This window comes from Prionailurus bengalensis, chromosome D4, assembly GCF_016509475.1.
Source record: "Prionailurus bengalensis isolate Pbe53 chromosome D4, Fcat_Pben_1.1_paternal_pri, whole genome shotgun sequence".
Taxonomy (NCBI): Eukaryota; Metazoa; Chordata; class Mammalia; order Carnivora; family Felidae; genus Prionailurus; species Prionailurus bengalensis.
Window position 1 is genome coordinate 30380705 of NC_057359.1, and position 19822 is coordinate 30400526.

General features: G+C 38.2%; 1 protein-coding gene across 2 annotated transcripts in view; it reads right to left on the bottom strand.

The window, feature by feature from the left end:
- The window catches only part of SLC35D2 (solute carrier family 35 member D2), a 62359-nt gene that overhangs the window by 31864 nt on the left and 10673 nt on the right, over positions 1 to 19822 (bottom strand). For both annotated transcript variants that reach the window (XM_043567372.1, XM_043567374.1), the window contains exons 4-8: positions 16008 to 16075; positions 7928 to 7999; positions 6963 to 7031; positions 2221 to 2323; positions 843 to 935 (exon numbers count right to left, since the gene is read on the bottom strand). In XM_043567372.1, coding sequence (XP_043423307.1) covers positions 843 to 935; positions 2221 to 2323; positions 6963 to 7031; positions 7928 to 7999; positions 16008 to 16075 — 405 coding nt within the window. The remainder of the gene's footprint in view (positions 1 to 842; positions 936 to 2220; positions 2324 to 6962; positions 7032 to 7927; positions 8000 to 16007; positions 16076 to 19822) is intronic.

The following is a 19822-nucleotide window of genomic DNA, read 5'->3' on the forward strand; positions in this document are numbered from 1 at the left end:
CTTAAGATACAGGCAAAATTCTTAGAAGAGGTGTAGCTGGCAACTTTCTGAAAAAGTAGGGCCTGGCAGGGGCTGGCACACCTCAAGGTGGCTACTGGGGATGCTACTGGGTGAACATCACCCTTCCTGAATGACTGGTCTTCACTCCCTCCAGCTGGGCCCCCTCTGTTTCTACTCATCTACCATCTGATTTGTCTCTCATGTATGTGCAGCAGACAGGTGAGCAGGGCAGATACCAAAAGAACAACACGTTCTCAAAATTCAAATGTACATCCTGGAATATTTAGAGACAAAATCCCATGATATCTGGAATTTGCTTTAAAATATTCCAGAGGGGGGAAAAAATGAAAGCAGATGGGGACAGATGAAATAAGAACGACAAAACGCCGAACAGTATTGACCCTGGGCGGTGGGTACAGGAGAGTTCATTTAATTATTCTCTGTACTTTGCATATGTTTCAAAATGTGCATTATAAAGGTAATAGATAAATAAATCCATTTTTAAAACTATCAAAATCCCCTTCTAAGTTAGTGTTCCTAGGATCCCCACATCAGCAAACAGGGATATGAAGGCTCAAACTCAGATTTTTACTGTTGTAGTTTTCCAAAATCTTCAAGTCCAGAATTCTTGTGACTACTTCTGCTGCTTCCCAGGTGTCTAAAGATAAACACCAAAGGAAGGATAGTGTCAGAGGTATTACTGGTGATGTCACACATCTCGATTCCATGTACCCTCCTGGTAATCCGACTTACCTTTACGCTTTACACTGCAGTACAAAAAGTTAACTATTAAGACTCTCAGAGTCTGCTCAGCAGGAATGTAATGACTGTCACCAGCTCACCTGCTGAAGGTCTCCAGTAGAGACACTGATGATAAGAGTTGGTATAATCATGAAGCAGGCATTGTAGAAAAGCACTCCATATTTGCCTAACTCCTACAAAAACAAAGAAAACACTGAATTTTAGAAACACAAAGCATCAAATTTCGAAGGCATTTATATAACTATGTATTTATGCAGAGTTAAAAATCTATTCTGACCAACTCTGTATTGGAATATTTTCAGTAAATTCCTAATGTAAAATGCTTCACCTCAAGCATATCATGATAGCAAAACAAACATTTGTTTTAAACAAAAATGGCAGATAAAATGGATGAATATGGATGGACTCTGAGGCCCACCCATCTCTCACATTCTAATTGTTTTTTTTTTTATCATTTTGTCTGCAAAATGAGAAATCTGGAACAAAATTAAGAACATTTAAAATGTTAATATAAACAGAACTCCTTAAAAACATCTGCTCTTTCTGGTAAGGAACAGCAGTGTTAAAATACAAGGTATCTAATTTTCTAATCTTGCATAAATTTACTTTTCATTAAAGTGGCTTCACTACTTCTCCACCATTTTTCATAAAGGGTGACATACTGTGACCCTCAAAAGGCAAAAAACCTGTTTTTGTAAAACTGCCACCAGTAAAAAAACAAAGGGCCCTGCCGAAAAAAACAGTGCAGATAAAAAGCAGCTCACAGAAATGAGTCTGTCCATCAAAGCAAACTCCCTCACTCAACACAAAGAACTTGGAACAAAGCAACATATGCCTGGCTCATCCTCCAGAGCTTCCGGAACAGCTGGGGAGGGGTAAGCGCTGTCCCCCCACCGCCACAGACATGGAGGCGGCCACATGCAAGAAACGCCCATCTGCCCACCAGTCTCTGGGGAGACCACTCAGTTACTGACCAGGAAAGGCAGTTCCTGCTGGGCAAGACCTTACAAATGATCCATTCCACAGATGATGAAACTGAGGTTTGGAGAAGTTTAAGGGTCCAAGTCACAACAACCAGTAAGCAGCATAACTTTTATATGTAACCCATACCTTCAGACTCTCAAACTAGAGTGGCTCTCAGAATACCCCTGACTTTGCCTTGGTCACTGATGAGGATAGCAAAAAACACCTTTTAATTTTAATCTGCCTCTCAAAATAATCTCTTTATATATTCTGACTTTGCATCTAAAATAGTGTCTTATTTTCAGCCAAAACTTTGTAAGGTAAGGGATAACAAGAACCCATACAAACAAGATAACTGAAAAGAAATTAGTGACTTATAAAGCATATCATGTAAATTAAATTATGTGCCAACTTTACAAATCCATTTTGTTTTTTCATGTAATTTCAGGGGCCAGAGGACAAAGCCTAAAAATCAAAGGAGTGAAGATCTGGTACCTTTGGGTCCATTTTCTGTTTGGTATAAACTCCATTTGCTGCTGTGAAGATATCATTCAGGAATACAAAAATATAGCCTTCCAAGTTAAAGGCAAGGTCAGAACTGGGAGGGAGAACACAAAAGGATGATTATTCAGAAACTCACAACTTGGCCTTCAAGCCTGCCTGTTTTATCTTGCCCTAATCAAATCCACTTGTGATGCTAGTAACCACTTTCTTTTCCTCTGGCATATTTCCCCCCTCTGTGGTTAATTCCTCTGCTTTGCCTCCAGACAAAACAAAACCAGGCCATCAGGTGGCTTCAATTTAATCATGAATGGCTTAAAACCAGAGCAACATTAACCACCTTCCTTTAACTGCAAAGCCCTTTCTTTTGCCAACTGACCAAATGGCGTAATAATCGGTGAGCTCTGCTTTTCTGAGGGGAATGATTTGTCCAACCCACCCAGTGGCTTTGCTTATTGTAATAAACACGGCCATCTCCAGGGGAGATGCCCTGTGGGGACAGCTGGGCAGTGACTGGGGCAAGAGAGGTCGAAAGAGGAACTGACACCTCCATCTGGTGTCCCGCCGGTCACATCATCCACCAGCACGCCCCCACCCTGTTTGTCAAAACGGCAAGGCATCGATCCATTCCTTCTCTGCAATTCCTCTAAGGCTACCTTCTCCTCATTCTTTTAAACATCTTCTTTTCTACTTCCATTTTATATAAATAATACTGGTATAAAAATGTTCGGGGGCACACGGCACAGGGAGAGAAAGAACAGCTGAGCCATGATATGAGTCACCTACTACACTTGATCCTACAGACAGTACCAGACCCATGTCATAATTCATAAATACATATCATCAAGGAGGTTTCCTCTACCCTCTTAGGTTCAGTGACTGGAGCCTGCAAATTTAACTGACAGTAGCTTAACAAGAAAAAAGGAATACAACTTTTATAAAACATTTCACATGTATAGGAGTTCACAAAAAAGAAATGAATCTCAAATAAGTGGTTAGACTCTGGGGCTTATGTATCATTTTAACAAAAAAAGACATTTGGATTCCAAGGAACAAATAAATTATGGAGAAAGGACTAGGAAATGCATGGGGGAAACCAATGGAAGATAAGCGTTACTGTAGTAAGGTTTATCTACACAGACTCATCTCGGTGCAGGTCCTCTGTCTCCAGTGAGAACTGCTCTCCTACTCCTGATGCAGGAGAAGGGGGGCACATTCACAAAGGGAAATTTATGGTCTGCTTTTAGGCAGGAAAGGGGAAGATCGAGAACTCTTCCTACATCTGTTGGTTCTCAATTGCCTTCAGCTCAAAATAATGTTTGTGCCCAAGTGGCATATTTTAGAATGGCATATCCTGATCTCCTGCAACATAAAAATTTGTTTTAAAGAAAGATCATTTCTAACCAAAGAAAAAGAAATAGAGAGGCAAAAGTTGTGCCAAAATCTGAATGCAAACTAAACCAGATTTGCTTGAGGCTTCTGCTGGCATTATTAACTACAAATATATTTGTGAGAATGTAAATTAACTTTAGATCATCATAAATCAGAATTCTCTGGCTCAATCACACAAAAAATAAAATCTCTTAAAGTAAGGGTCTTCCAAATCTCATGCCTACCCACATTTGGCTCCATGTTAAGAAGCGTCTGCTGTTCCACAAAATGGCAAAGAATCCAATGGATAAAAGAGCCAGATTTCTAGGAGAGTGGAAAGGTGTTGTTCACTTCCTAGGAGAGCCCGAGGGAAATTCCCAGAGTTCTCAGATCTGCTCCGGGGGCCTCAAGTTTCCTAGCACCACTTGTTTAGGCCACTGGTAAAAGCACAGAAATTTGAAAAGAATTCATTTGCTTTAATAAATGAGAGCAAATTCATGGTTAACCCTTTAGTTGTCATTTATGGCTGTTTACAGACATGATATTTTAACTTTATCTGGCCATGTAACTTGCTTCAGCAAACAAAATGTAAGAGGAAGTAATGCATGGCATTTCCAGGAAAAAGCTTGAAGAGCTGGGGCACGATTCCCCACATGCCCTTTTCCCTCCCTTTGAGGCAGGGGTTCCATCAGCTTGGGTCCCTGAGTAGCTACAATGAGCTGAGCACCCGCAGAGCATTAACTAATGTTAGTCTGAGTAAGTAGTGTGAGCAGAATATATTTGGTATGTTAATGTGGGAGCTGTTTGTTACAGCAGCATAAACTGGCTCATCTGAGTAAATCAGCTCTACAGTTATTTGCATTTAGACGAGGTGATTTGAATGAGCAGAGAGAAGGTTGGGGGTCACAGCTAGCCTGCAGCTAAGAACTGTGCTTGTCACCCACCTAGATAGTATCCATTCTGTGGGTGCTGAGGATGGGAAAGGTTGAAAAGTACTGTTCCAAGCTGGCTCTTGGGGGAAAGTTAGATGTTTTGGGAACACTACCCTTTGAGCTCATTAGAATATCACAGGTGCTAATTATGAGCTGAATTTCTATTCACTGGGTCTGGAAATGCGCCTCCGTATACACAGCATCTGAAGCACCATTCCTCACGAAAGCCTTACAGACATTTTTATAAACCATTTTTGTAAAAGTATACAATTGACTCTGAGTAGTTTCCAAATCAAGCTCTAAGAAACTTACAAAAAAGAGGCTGCCCAGGGGACACCTCAAAGCGCTGTGGGAGGAGGCCACTTTCAACAGAGCACCTCCCTCTTTTAGCTACTTTGCTCCTATGATTATCTTGGAACAAAATCTTCATGACTACAACAGGCTCTAAGCGCTGCTGTTTAAAGTCCACATACCAGAAACCTAAAACAGTGCTGAAAGTAGAGGCCAGCTTGCAGAGGGGCTGAACTCAGCCACAGATAGGACTGGGGACAGGGATGTTACAGATGAAAATGTAAATAATAAACTTTGGTTAGGCAAGGGACTAACCACATTTATAATAACAAAAAAACAAAACAAATAAATTGCTAATATCTGTCACCATCTGGCATGATATATTTTCTAATCTGTTTCTTTTACTTATTGTCTGTCTCCACCAACTAGAATGGAAGCTCCGTGCAGGCAAGGTTTCTTGTCTGTTTTGTTAACAGCTGGACTCCCCAGCACCTAGAATGATGCCTGGTGTATAGTACACACTCAACATGTATTTGGTGAACTTGGCCACATGCTAGAGTAAACCCCAGTTTTCTATCTCATTTCATTCTCACAAAGACACTAGTAGGTGGGTCTGTTCTAACCTCCATTGCATAGTCGAAATAACTGGGGTGCGGGTAGGCTAAATCACTTGTCCTGGTTGTACAGCTAGTAAGCAAGGAGACTAGAATAAGAGAATATCCATGCCCTTATTTAATTTGCAATTAATGATCCAGAACTCTTCTTTCTCAATCAGTTAAGGAAACTAATTTAACTGAAATTCATCCACTCTGCATTCTTCCCTTCACTCAGGTAGGGTTTTTTTTTTTCTATTCTTTACTGTACACATGAGTAAAACTGAGGCACAGAGAGGCTGAGAAACGGCTGACAAGGGGCTGGGCTAAGTTTTGGACCCAGGGAATATAACTGTACATATGCTTTAAGCACCAGGCTATAAAAGCCAGGAGTCTATGGCGCCTGGGTGGCTCACTCAGTTAAGCATCTGACTTCGGCTCAGGTCATGATCTCACAGTGAGTTCGAGCCCTGCGTCGGGCTTCGTGCTGACAGCTCAGAGCCTGCAGCCTGCTTCAGATTCTGTGTCCCCCTTTCTCTCAGCCCCTCCCCTGCTTGCACTCTGTCTCTCTCTGTCTCTCAAAAATAAATAAACATTAAAAAAAAATCTATTTAAAAGCCAGGAGTCTGAGTGTCTGCTTTCAAATGCAAACTTGGAGTCCGAATTCCTGGTCTTACGTATTAACAAATATGATACTATAATTGACCCTGAACAACACAGGTTTGAACTGTGCTGGTCCATTTATCCATGGATTTTTTTTTCAATAAATACACTACAATATTGTATTTGTATTTTGTATTTGTATTTGTAAATGTAAATGTATTTTCTCTTCCTTATGATTTTCTTAACATTTTTCTTTAGTTTGCTTTACTTTAGGAATACGGTATATGAAACATATAACATACAAAATATGTGTTAATTGACTATGTTATCAGTAAGACTTCCAGTCAAAAACAGGCTATTAGTAGTGACGTTTTTAGGGAGTTGAAAGTTATACTTGGATTTTCCACGGAGGGAGGGGGAGTGGGAGGGAGTGCAGTTGGCACCCTTAATCCCCGTGTTGTTCAAGGGTCAACTTAGTCATGCACTGGTATTGGCTCCTGTCCCAGATATACAAATACATTTAATTAGAGTACCCCACCTGGGAAACAGACTGCTAAGGCATCACAGGTGATAAAACAAATCAGCATACAAGGGCTTTATAAAGCTGTTATTCTTGACCAAATGCCCAAGAACTTTTCAAGTAAATTTTTTGTACTGAAGACAAACATTCAGTAACAAAAGCAAGTAGTTTATTCCTTTTTATGAAAAAAAGCTGTATTCATATCTTCTAATGTTCCCTTTATACATTCTCAGAAATGTTCCGGCCAAGTTAGAACCCAGTCTGACTTTTACAGGAACACATGGGGAACCCACTAACATCAACAGACTTGTCTCCTGGCTGCTCAATTCAACTGCAGCCAGATGGAAAATGGAAAATGAGGGCGGGGTGGGGCCTATTGTCAAAGGCACAAAGAAGTTACTGAACAGAAGCAGTCCAGAGTCTTACCCAGCTGCTATGAAAGCACCAAGTATGATGGTAAAAACACTGACGATGATGTTCAAGGAATAGTGTTTCCTGGGATAAATAGATGGAAAGATGATAGAGAAGGAAAGAAAAAGGAAAAAAAATAGATTATAATTCTTAAACTGAAAATACACATTGCCCACAGTTTTATAGCTAAAATCTAACGGACATCGCTTTACAGAGAGAAAGCACTGTAAGTATCTGTAAGAGGATTAATAAATCAGACCAAATGTCTTTTTTAAACAGTTGTTTAATTTAATTATAAGTGTATTTCTCTGTTCTCATTAGAAAGATGCTGTGACAGAATGCACAAGGGCCCCTGCCGACAGTTCTAGATGGTCTTACGTCAAGCATCCAAAGACTAAGATAAAATTCAACATAGGACTTAGAACATTGGGCCATCATCCAAATTCCATTGCTAAATAATCTTCCTAAGCAAAATCAGGAACCACCTTTTCTGATACTGGCCTGAGTATCTTTATGATAAATTTTTAAACTAACATTATAAAAATTAATTTATTCCTATGTTCTATTGTAATCACTACATCAGAATGGATTTTCATGACTTCCTGCATTCCTATTCTATATGTACACATGGAGAATTTTTCCTCTGTATTCTTGTCAGGGTATATTCCAGCTGGCTCAGGAAACATACTTACATCTGTTTGGGGATTGTTGGGGTTTTTTTTTTTAATAATTTTCTATTATAAACACATATTATTAGTCTACTATAAAATCACAAGCAAAAAAATCACTCATGTTCTTATGGAATCATGGAAACAGGCGACTGCTTTTAAATGAATAAACCATTTGTCCTTAAGTTATTGCTACTAGCAATTCAAATTGACTATTTGGAAAAACAATTAGATATTGAGAACTTGCTAAGCAAAAATAATATGGGATGAGGGGAAAGGACATGAGAGGAACAGAGGAAACACAAAAATCACCCAAGTATGATGGTTTCCAGGAGTAAAGTAAGTGGAATGGTAAATTTCCTGAGCACGGTGAACATCGGCAAACTGTTGGGAAAAGATTCAAGTATAGTAACATCAGACACCAAGTATTTTTTTCACATGCTTTACATTTTTAATTAAGCCCACTAACTTTCCAAATTAAATATAAGAAATTAACCTTAATTCTCACATATAACACCAATAAATCACATTAAATAATAGAAATGGAGATTTAGTAGTCTCATGCCACTTTTGCTTATTAGCAATTTTTTTCACTTGCTAGCAATTTTTAAAAATCATGTTATCCAACTACTGCAAACATTGTGCTAAAACTACAAAGACTATGCTAAAATACCGTATGCAGTATACACCAACACACCCTTTGGCAAATTAAGTTGGAATTATGTATCAACAGTCATTAAGTGCTAACCTTGGACCTAATGATTTCTTTTTGGGAAATTCAGCCCAGGGTAATAATACAAAAGAAAGAAAAAAACCAGGTGCGCAAATGTGTTCATTACAACAGTGTCTTTGGAGAAAACATCAGAAACAACCTAAAAGTCATACAATAAGGGGCACCTGGGTGGCTCAGTAAGTTAAGCATCTGACTTCGGCTCAGGTCATGATATTGCTTTTGTGGGTTTGAGCCATGCAGCAGGTTCTGTGCTGACAGCTCAGAGCCTGGAGCCTGCTTTGGATTCTGTGTCTCCCTTTCTCTCTGCCCCTCCCCTGCTCACTCTCTGTCTCTCTCTGTCTCTTAAAATATAAAATAAAACGTTAAAAAAAGTCACACAATAAGACAGTGATAAAATATATGATAAATCTATTTGAGAGAACACTACACATTAACTCTAGAATGTAAAACTTTATACCACTATTGTAAAATAAATATTAAATAAAACAAGGAGAATACATAACTATATAGAAGCTACAACTGTAACATGATACATTGTACATATGCGGAAACACTGAAATCAATATTTAAAATAGTATGTTAGAAGATAAAGTTATGAGTTATTTTTTCCTCAAAGCTTTATGTAATGAGGCTATATTCATTGCCTTTTAAAAATACTTAAGAACTTTCAGTGGGGCCTCAAAACTCAGAGATTCCAAAACACAGCTCAATGCACACCCAAAAAAACTGACTAGGCTGGAACAGCCAACCTCCACCTGCTTCCAGATGTCACCCTGAGAAGATGGTGACCTGGAGAAAGAAAGTCACAACCACAGCCAGGACAGTAGTGACCATCTCCTCCGGACCAGACCTGTGGAGGGGTTCCATGTGATCAATGATGCCACAACCAGAGAACAAGTACAGAAAGAATTTTCAGGAACTTTATACCCACACTTAAAGATATCTTATGAGGGGTGCCTGGGTGGCTCAGTTGGTTAAGCGGCCAACTTCGGCTCAGGTCATGATTTCGTGGTCCGTGAGTTTGAGCCCCGCGTCGGGCTCTGTGCTGACAGCTCAGAGCCTGGAGCCTGTTTCAGATTCTGTGTCTCCCTCTCTCTGACCCTCCCCCGTTCATGCTCTGTCTCTCTCTGTCTCAAAAATAAATAAACGTTAAAAAAAAAAAAAGATCTCTTATGAGACGGATTAGAACTGCCTTTTTCAAAGCACCCAAAAAGTCAATTAATTCCAAAAAGTATTTTTAATGATGCCTTTTAAAAGAAAGTAAGTTATACTTAATGATGAAAAGCTGACTGTTTTCCCCTTAAGATCAGTAATAAGACCAGAATGTTTGCTCTCAACACTACATCAATTCAACATATACTTGGGATTCTAGAAGAGGCAATTAAACTGAAAAAAAAAAAAAAAGGATACTGTTTAGAAAGCAAGAAATAAAGTTATCCCTATTTGCAAATGACACGTAAAGAAAATCCTAAGGAATCCACTAAAGAGTCATCATAATGAATAGTTAAGCAAGAGTGCAGGAAAAAAATTGCATATACAAAAATCAATTACATTTCTATATATATTGCAATGAGCAATCCAAAAAGGAAATTAAAACAATTCCATTAATGATAGCATCAAAAGAACAAAATTCTTAGGAATAAATTTAAGAAAATAAGTGTAAGACTTGTACACTAAAAACTACAAAATATTGTTAGAGGATTAAAGAAGCGTTAAGTGGAAAGATACTCCATGTTTCTGGATCAATAGGCTTAAAATTGTTAAAGTATTGGAAATACTCCCAAATAGATCTATAGTTTCAACACAATCCTATCAAAATCTCAGTTGGCTTTTTTTTTTTAATTTTTTTTCAGCGTTTATTTATTTTTGGGACAGAGAGAGAGAGAGAGAGCATGAACGGGCGAGGGGCAGAGAGAGAGGGAGACACAGAATCGGAAACAGGCTCCAGGCTCTGAGCCATCAGCCCAGAGCCCGACGCGGGGCTCGAACGCACGGACCACGAGATTGTGACCTGGCTGAAGTCGGACGCTTAACCGACTGTGCCACCCAGGCGCCCCTCAGTTGGCTTTTTTTCCCCCCCAGAAATTAACAAGCTAATGTTAAAACTGATATGGTGAGGCACCTGGCTGGCTCAGACAGTACAGCATGAGACTCTTGATCTCAGGGTCATGAGTTCAAGCCCCATACTGGGTATGGAGCCTACTTAAAATAAAGATTGGGGCACCTGACTGGCTCACTCAGTTGAGTATCTGACTCTTATTTTCAGTTCAGGTCATGATCCCAGGGTCGTGGGATTGAGCCCCACATTGGGCTCTGAGCTGAGCATGGAGCCTACTTAAGATTCTCTCCCTGTCCCTGTCCCTGTCCCTGTTCCTCTCCCTCTCTCTCTCTCTCCCCCACCCACCCCATGCCCCTTTCCCCAGCTTGCACTTTTTCTCTATCTAAAATTTAAAAAATCTATAAAAAATAAAGATTAAAAAATCAAAATATGGTCATGCAAGAAAGCTAAAACAAGAAAGCTAAACCAGAAAGCTAGAACAATCTTGAAAAAGAATAAAGTTGGCGGACCCAATGTCAAAACTTATTACAAAGGTACAGTAATTAGCACTATCTAGTTATTGATTATAGACATGTAATCAAAGGAATAGGATTAAGAATCTAGAAATAAATCCATACAATTATGGTCAATTCATTTTCAACAAGGGTTCCAAGACAATACAATGGGGAAAGAAAAGTCTTTTCAACAAATGGTGCTGGGACAACTGAATATGCATCCACATGCAAAAGAATGAATTTGAACCCCTTTCTCACACCACATACAAGAATTTATCACATAACATATCAAAGACCTAAATATGGGAGCTAAAATTATTAAAATTTTTGAAGAAAGCATAGGGATAAATCTTCATGACCTTGGATTAGGCAGTCTTATAATACCAAAAGTACAAGCAGCAAAAGATAGACTTGATAAATTAGACTTCATCAAAATTTTCAACTTTTATAAATGGATAATCAGAAGGTGATATATACAAACAATAGAATATTATTTAGCCTTAAAAAAGTAATAGGGGTGCTTGCCTGGCACAGTTGGCAGAGCATGTGACTCATGATTTTGGGGTTGTGAGTTCAAGCCCCAGGGTGGATGTAGAGATTACTTTAAAAATAAAATCTTTTAAAAAGAGAATAAAATTCTTATACATGCTACAACATGATTGAACCTTGAAAACTTTATACTAACTGAAATAAGCCATAACTTAAAAAAAAATTGTATCATTTCACTTGTATGAAATATCTGGAGTAGGTAAGTTAACTGAGACAGAATGTAATATAAAGGTTACCTGTGGCTGGAAGCATGAGAAAATTGGCAGTTATTTTTTAATGGGTACAGAGCTTCAGTTTAAGATGATGTTAAAGTTCAAGGAACAGATACTGAAGATGGTTGCTCAACATGCGAATATACTGAATGCCAATGAACCATATACTTAAAAATGGTTAAAATGGTAAATTTTATTTTACATATATTTTACCTTAATTGTTAATTAAATTTTTAAAAACCTAAAACTTTCGTGTTTCAAAGTATAACATTAAGAGAGTAAAAAGACAACCTACAAAATAAGAGAAAACTTTGCAATCTTGTGTGTTAAGTGTTAAGGGACTTGTATATAAAATATATAAAGAGGACTTATAGCTTAATAATAAAAAGATGAATAACCATATTAAAAATACACAGAAGATCTGAATAGATATTTCTCTAAAATATATCTATATCTATATCTATATAGATAGATGGCCAATAAGCACATGAAAAGATGCTCAATACCATTAGTCATCAGAGAAATGGAATCAAAACCATGAGATACTACTTCACAACTACTAGAACAGCCATAATCAGAACAACAGACAATAACAAATTTGGCAAGAATGTAGAGAAGTTGCATCCCTCTTACATGGCTGGTGGACTGTAAACTGGTATAGCTACTTTGAGAAATAGTTTGACGTTCCACAAAATGTTAAACAGAGAACTGCCATATGACCAGCAATCCTACTCCTAGGCATAAATCCAATCAATGGCAATCCCATTCTTCAATGAAGTCATCCTTGTCTCCTTTCTTTCTCCCACACATGTTATTTATCAGGAAATTGTGTTGGCTGGTCCTTCACAATATATCCAAAACCTAGATTGTGGCCTGAACATAACCTTTACCATTAAAAACAACCAGGGGAGGGGTGCCTGGGTGGCTCAGATAGTTGAGCGTCCAACTTTTGATTTTTGCTCAGGTCATAATCCCAGGGTCATGGGATGGAGCCCTACATCAGGCCTGCTTAAGATTCTCTCTCTCTCCCCTGCCCCTCTCCCCTGCTCATGTGCTCTCTCTCTCTCCCTCCAAAATAAATAAAATAAAATAAAATAAAATAAAATAAAATAAAATAAAATAACTAAAAATAAACAGGGGATCCTTGGAGAATGGCAGGAAAAGTTCAAGATAAGCCTGGGACATCATGTGCCAGAAAGCAAGGAACTAACCAGAGCACTGGGGCCCTAGAACATAAAAACCAACTCATAGGGGCTCCCATTGGCCTGAGATGGGATAATGTGAGCATCAAAAGAATTATGTATATAATTAACTAAAAATATCAAGTAAATGAAATAGATCAATAGAATATACTAGAGCACCCAGAAATAAACCCACACAAATACAGTCAACTGACCTTTGACAAAGGAGCAACCATAATTTAATGGAGAATGGATGGTCTTTTCAACAAATCATGCTAAAACAACTAGACATCTACATGCAAAAAATGGAATCTAGAGAGACCCTACACCTTTCACAAATAAACTCAAAATAGACCATATGCTTAAATGTAAAATGCAACCTATCAAACTCCTGCAAGATAGCACAGGACAAAATGTAGGTGATGGGGTACAGCAACGAGTTGTTGTTTTTTTTATCTTTAAAGAAATTTTTTAATGTTTTATTTTATTTTTGAGAGTGGGGGGAGAGAGGGAGAGTTGGGGAGGAACAGAGACAGAGAGAGACAGAATCCCAAGTAGGCTCCAGACTGCAAGCTGTCAGCACAAAGCCCAACACGGGGCTCTAACCCACGCACCATGAGATCATGACCTGAGCCAAAGTTGGACACTTAACCAACTCAGCCACCAGGCACCCCTAAGATTTTATTAAGTAATCTCTACACCCAACATGGGATTCAAACTTACAACCCCAAGATCAAAAGTCATATGCTCCACCAACTGAGCCAGCCAGACACCCCTCAACAATGAGTTTTTAAATACAACACCAAAAGCATGAACCATGAGAGAAAAAAATGATATGGAACTTCATTAAAATTTAAAACTTCTCTGAAAGACAACACTAAGAGAACGAAAAGACAAAACTACAGACTGAAAGAAAATACTTGCAAAACACAGATCTGACAAAAGACTTCTATCAAGTAAATGGAAATTCATGAGTTTATAATGATTATAGTAAAAAAAACAAGCAAAAACTCTCACTGGTCACCACTGAAGGTGACAGGACACTAATTTATTATACTGAACATGTATAAATAAAGCTTACGTCCTGCCCTTCTTGTGTGAAATGGTGAAAGTTTGTATTTATTAAAGAAGTTTACATAATACATGAAGACAGGGTGATCTGCAACTTGTAATGAAATAATGGATCTAGAAAGTCATCATCAATGAATCTAAAACCATTAGGTGAAAGACTGATGAGAGTGCCTGGGTGGCTCAGTCAGTTAGGCATCTGACTTCAGCTCAGGTCATGATCTCACGGTTTATGAATTTGAGCCCCATGTCGGGCTCTGTGCTGACAGTCAGATCCAGGAGCCGTCTTTGGATCTATGTCTCCCTCTCTCTCTGCCCCTCCCTCACTCATTCTCATTCTGTCTCTCTCTCTCAAAAATGAATAAAACATTAAAAAAGGAAGGAAGGAAGGAAGGAAGGAAGGAAGGAAGGAAGGAAGGAAGGAAAGAAGAAAGAAAAAGAGAGAAAGAGAAAGAAAGAAAGAAAAAGAAAGAGAAGAAAGAAAGAGAAAGAAAGAAAGAAAGAAAGAAAGAAAGAAAGAAAGAAAGAAAGAAAGAAAGACAGACTGGCTGACTGACTGACGGGGCACTTTCTAATGAAGGGACAAGACTGACCCCTTAAAATCATTAAAAGGGGAATCAATCAATGTAATATCATTATAAGTAGGTCACTTGAGGAAATCTTTATGGGTGTTACATACTGCAGTGATAGATTTCACAGACTTATACATAGGGCAAAACTTATCATTTGTGCATTATAATTATGTACAGTTTATTTTATACCAATTATACCTCAAAAGGGGTTTTTTAAAAAAAGTGGGCTACGGGTACCTGGGTGGCTCAGTCAGTTAACAGTCCAAAGCTATGACCTCACAGTTCATGGGATCAAGCCCCATGTGCTTGGTATTCTCTTTTTCCCTCTCCCTCTGTCCCTCCTCTGCTCGTGCTCTCTCTCAAAATAAAGAAAATAAACATTTTTTTAAGAAGTGGGCTAAAACATTATGTGCCCCATGATGCAATAGAAAGAACCCAACATCACCAATAAACTGATCTTGTCTGAAAAACTGAACCTAATATGATCAAAGCAGCTACCAGCTACCAGTTTACGGAAAATATGAGGCACAGCAGAACACATTATGACACCACGTGAACAATCTTTCTTCCTCCTTACTCTCATTTTCTGGTTAACTCTCTTCTCCTAGAAACCCCACGGCACTTGAGAAGCCCTCTTCTCCAAATGCATGTAGGGAAGTGTTTAAGAACACTTGTAATAAAGATGTTTCTAACATTGCTACCTTGAGAACAGTGTTGTATCAATGAATAGAAGTTATACTCATTCTTCAATGCATGTAGAGCCTTTCAGAACACCTATAATAAGTATGCTTCTAAAATCACTTTAAAAAAAAAAAGAAGAGGGGCACCTGGGTGGCACAGTCGGTTAAGCATTCAACTCCTGATCTCAGCTCAGGTCTTAAGTTCAAGCCCCTCACTGGGCTCTACACTGGGGGTGAAGCCTACTTTTAAAAAAGAGGACGAAGAAGGTGGGGAGGGGAGGAGGGGGAGGGGGGAGAAAGAAGGGTGGGGAAACGAAGAGGAAGAAGAAGGAAGCAAAGCCTTCATCTGTGAAGCGGAAACCCCCAATGCAAGGAGTGAGCAGCTGTCAGTGTTAACCGAAACCATTCCCCACAGCTGCAGGTGAACTCACTCAGAGACAAGCCAATAAGATCCATGGTAACACAGCAATAGCACCTAACTCCAGAAGCTTTAATACAAATTTGATACAATTAAGGAAAACCGTCCCAATCCCAGAAAGAAACAAAACAACAAAAAAAACCCTAAAATGTATAACTAAAACCAGTATTTCACATTTTATTTTCCACAACTACAATCTGTCCTTTCCAAATAAGAGGAAAGATGAGAGGTCTACTTTCTGTTGTCAGTTTTATATGTCCTTCTTCTGGTCTAACTTCCACCTGCCCCCTTTTTACTCTCACTATACAAATAGGGCTTTCCTCAATCTCATGTAATATTTTGAAAAAATCAAACTTGGTCTTTCTATTGTACCATTAGAAACAAATGAGTGAAGAACCTCCCATCAACCATTCCCCTGCACCATACCTTAATTTACTTGTGCTTGATAATCCACTTATGTGGTTTCCAACATAGAGGAGAGGCAGAGGAAACAGCTTCCATGGAAAAAAAAAAAAAAAGAATATTTGATTAGAACTCCAATAATGATTTTCTTTCATATATATAGATGGTGACACTCACTCCCCATCAGTAAGCAAATCATTTCCCTGTAACAACTGTGAATTTTCCACAATCTAAAACACACCACAGGGTGCCTGGGTGGCTTAGTCAGTTAAGCGTCTGCGTTCAGCTCAGGTCATGATCTCACAGTTCGTGAATTGGAGCCCCACGAGCCCCACATCAGGCTCTCTGCTATCTGAGCAGAGCCCGCTTCATACCCTCTGTCCCCGTCTCTTTCTGCCCCTCCCCTGCTTGCTCACACACACACTCTCTCTCTCTCTCTCTCTCTCAAAAATAAATAAAACTAAAACTTTAAATAAATAAAACACACCACTGGAATGTCACAAGGTTGGTGACCCTTTCAAAAAGTTGTGTCTACCACCCACATTACTTTGGAGTTACTTTATTTGTTTTCAAGGTCTAGAATGATTACATATCTACCAAGGTTAAACAACATACCAGTAGTACTTGAATTAGGTTTACTGAGCTCTGACCTCCTGAATTATTTTTTCAAGAGAAATACTGTTCAGAACATACTGAAGAAACATACAAAAGACCTACTCTTCCATAAATGAAAAAAAATATATATCCTTTCATAAGGTCACACACTAACTGAGAACTTTTTGACTGATATACAATCCACAGCTATCAAGGGGAGTCCAACATTTTTTTCCCACTAAAAAGACATTAAGTGTGCAATTCAGATAAGACATCCTTTGAAGGATTTTGAAATACTAAGTGTCATTTACCCCCCAAAAATTAGAAAACGTTATTATCAGGAGATTTGCTCAAGAAAGAAGAAAGAAAGAGAGGGCCTCGCATCCAAGACCTTCCCCTTCATTCACAACATTCTGGTTGACAGCCTACAACTGGCTAAACAATAAAACTTCTGGGATATTACAACTTTAGAGGTTCTTAGGTATTGAAAAGAATCAGTTGCCCTCCTTTCCATGTATAATTCAAAATAAAAACAATACTGACTTCTAGTTCCTGGTAATGGTGAGCTAGATTATCTGTGTTAATCTCCCTGCTGAAAACAATTAAAAATGCTAGGTAAAATAACTTAAAACCTTTATAAAAGCATGAAATATGTGGGAGATGGTGAGTCTCCAAGCCAAAAACTAAAGCAAGAACAGAAACCCAGAAACAATGGAAGGCAGAGGGCAGCAGAACTGCATCATCTTCAAGGGTCTGTCAGATTAGAATGCTACCCCCCAACAAGAATGTCTTTTGAAAGCAAAGGAAAAATATGCAGTCTTTTTCAGACCAAAAAAAAAAAAAACAAAAAAAAAAACCAAACTAAGGGAATTTAAGCAGACTATTAGTAAAGGAAATTCTAAAGGAGGTAATTTAATCAGGAGGAAAGTAGAAAGTGTGGGATGCAAAAAGGAGAGAAAAGCAAAGGGAGCAGTAAATACGTGGGTAAATATAAATAAACATTGATGGCTTTTTTTAAAGAAAATAAAAATATATTGTGAGATTTACATAAAGTTATTCAAGTACCTGTTGAAAACAGCACATTAAATTGGGAGGAGGCGTAAATGTGTAAAAGTCCTTACACTGTTGAAGGGGACGATACACTTATTTTTTTTTTAAGTTTATTTCTTTCTTGTGAGAGAAAGAGAGAGAGAGCATGAGCAAGGGAGGGGCAGAGAGAAAGGGAGAGAGAGAATCCCAAGCAGGCTTCGTGCTGTCAGGAAAGAGCCCAAAGTGGGCTCAATTTCACAAACGATGAGATCATGACCTGAGCTGAAATCAAGATTTGGACGCTTAGTGACTGAGCCACCCAGGAGCATGAGGGGGAAGATACACTTATTAATTAACTTTACAATTTGATAAGTTAGGTATGCCTGCTGTAGTTTCCAGGTACACTAAAAGAACTGAAACAGAAGTCCACCTCATATATAGTTGATCCTTGGACAATGTGAAGCTTAGGGATGCCAACACCCTACACAGTCAAAAATCCATGTATAGCTTTTGATTTCCCCAAAACCTAACTGCTAATAGCCTACTGTTGACTGGCAGTCTTAGTAATAACATAAACAGGCACTCATATTTTGTATGTTACATGTGTTATATACTACATTCTTACATAAAGTAAGCTAGAGAAAAGAAAATGTTAAGATCATAAGAGAAAACACATTTACAACCCTGTACTGTATTCATCCAAAAAAAAAAAAAAAAGAAAAAGAAATCCACATATGATGAACCTATGCAGTTGAAATTCATGTTGTTTCAGGGTGAGCTGTGATTAAACACTTTACCTGGAAGATTTAATTAAAGTTTTAGGCACCTAATGATATGGCCTCAAAATAAATTAAACAAAACAAAAAACCTGACATCAATACCAAGAGCAATAGACAAATCCATAATCAGAGATGATGGCTACAATAATATTTTCTATTTCACATGCTCTTAAAATGTGACTTTACCACTTTCTTCCATCCAGAGGTATGATCTAGGTCCCTTCCTCTTAAAACTGCATGGGATTGTTTCAATTAATAATGTACAGATGAAATGCTGCTATGTGACCTTTGAGGCTAGGTCATAAAAAGCAAGGCAGTTTTGCCCTGCTTGCTGGAACACTCACCCTTGAAGAATTCAGCACCATGTGACCACTTTGACTCCCCTGAGCCTGCCATTTTGTAAGGAAGCCCAAATGAGCCTATAGGAGTGACCACACAGAGAAGCCTAAGGTTATAGGAAGAGAGGTTTGTGACCAGCTCCCAGCTGCACTAACCAGCAACCCCATCGTTGTTTCCACTCTGCTACTGTCTGTCCAAAACTATATAGAAGCCTTAAGCCAGAACTACCCAGTTGACACTGTCCTGAATTCCTGAACCACAGTTACTGTGAGAAGTAACACAATGATTATTGTTTTGAGTCACAAGTTATGCAGCAAATGACAACTGGAATAGGCATATAAGGTATCTACAAAAAGCCTACAACAAACAACACACTAAACGGTGAAATGCCAAAAGCTTCCCCTTGGAGATCAGCCAGTATTACCACTTATACCAAATTGTACTGAGGGTCCTATACGATACAGTAACAGAAGTAAAAGAATAAAAGTTAGAATGTTGGAAAGAATGAAGCAAAACTGTCATTTGTTGTAGATGACCTGATCGTGAATGTAGAAAAATCTAAAGGAAACCACAAATAAATTATGATTAATATTCTATAATTTTTCAAATATAAAAACAATATGTAAATGCAATATAAAAACATATCCATCTAATTTTCCAAATTATATATACATATATAAATATAGTCATTTATAATATATAAATGAGTAAACATCAAATATATATAAAAAGTATATTAAATATATATAAATAAGTAAAGATTAAATTATTAAATATATATTTATAGATAAATATATAAATAAGTAAACATTAAATATATATATACATTTTGAGAGTGAGCAGGGGAGGGTGAGAGAGAGAGAGAGAGAGAGAGAGAGAGAGAATCCCAAGCAGACTCCATGCCCAACATGGAGCCCCCACATGGGGCTTGATCTCATGAACCATGAGATCACGACCTGAGCCGAAATCAAGAGCTGGACGCTTAACTGACTGAGCCACCCAGGTGCCCCCCAAATAATATATTTTTTAAAGATATATGCAATAGCAAAAACTCAAAAAAAATGTTCACAACAACAGTATTCTCTTTACAGAACACTC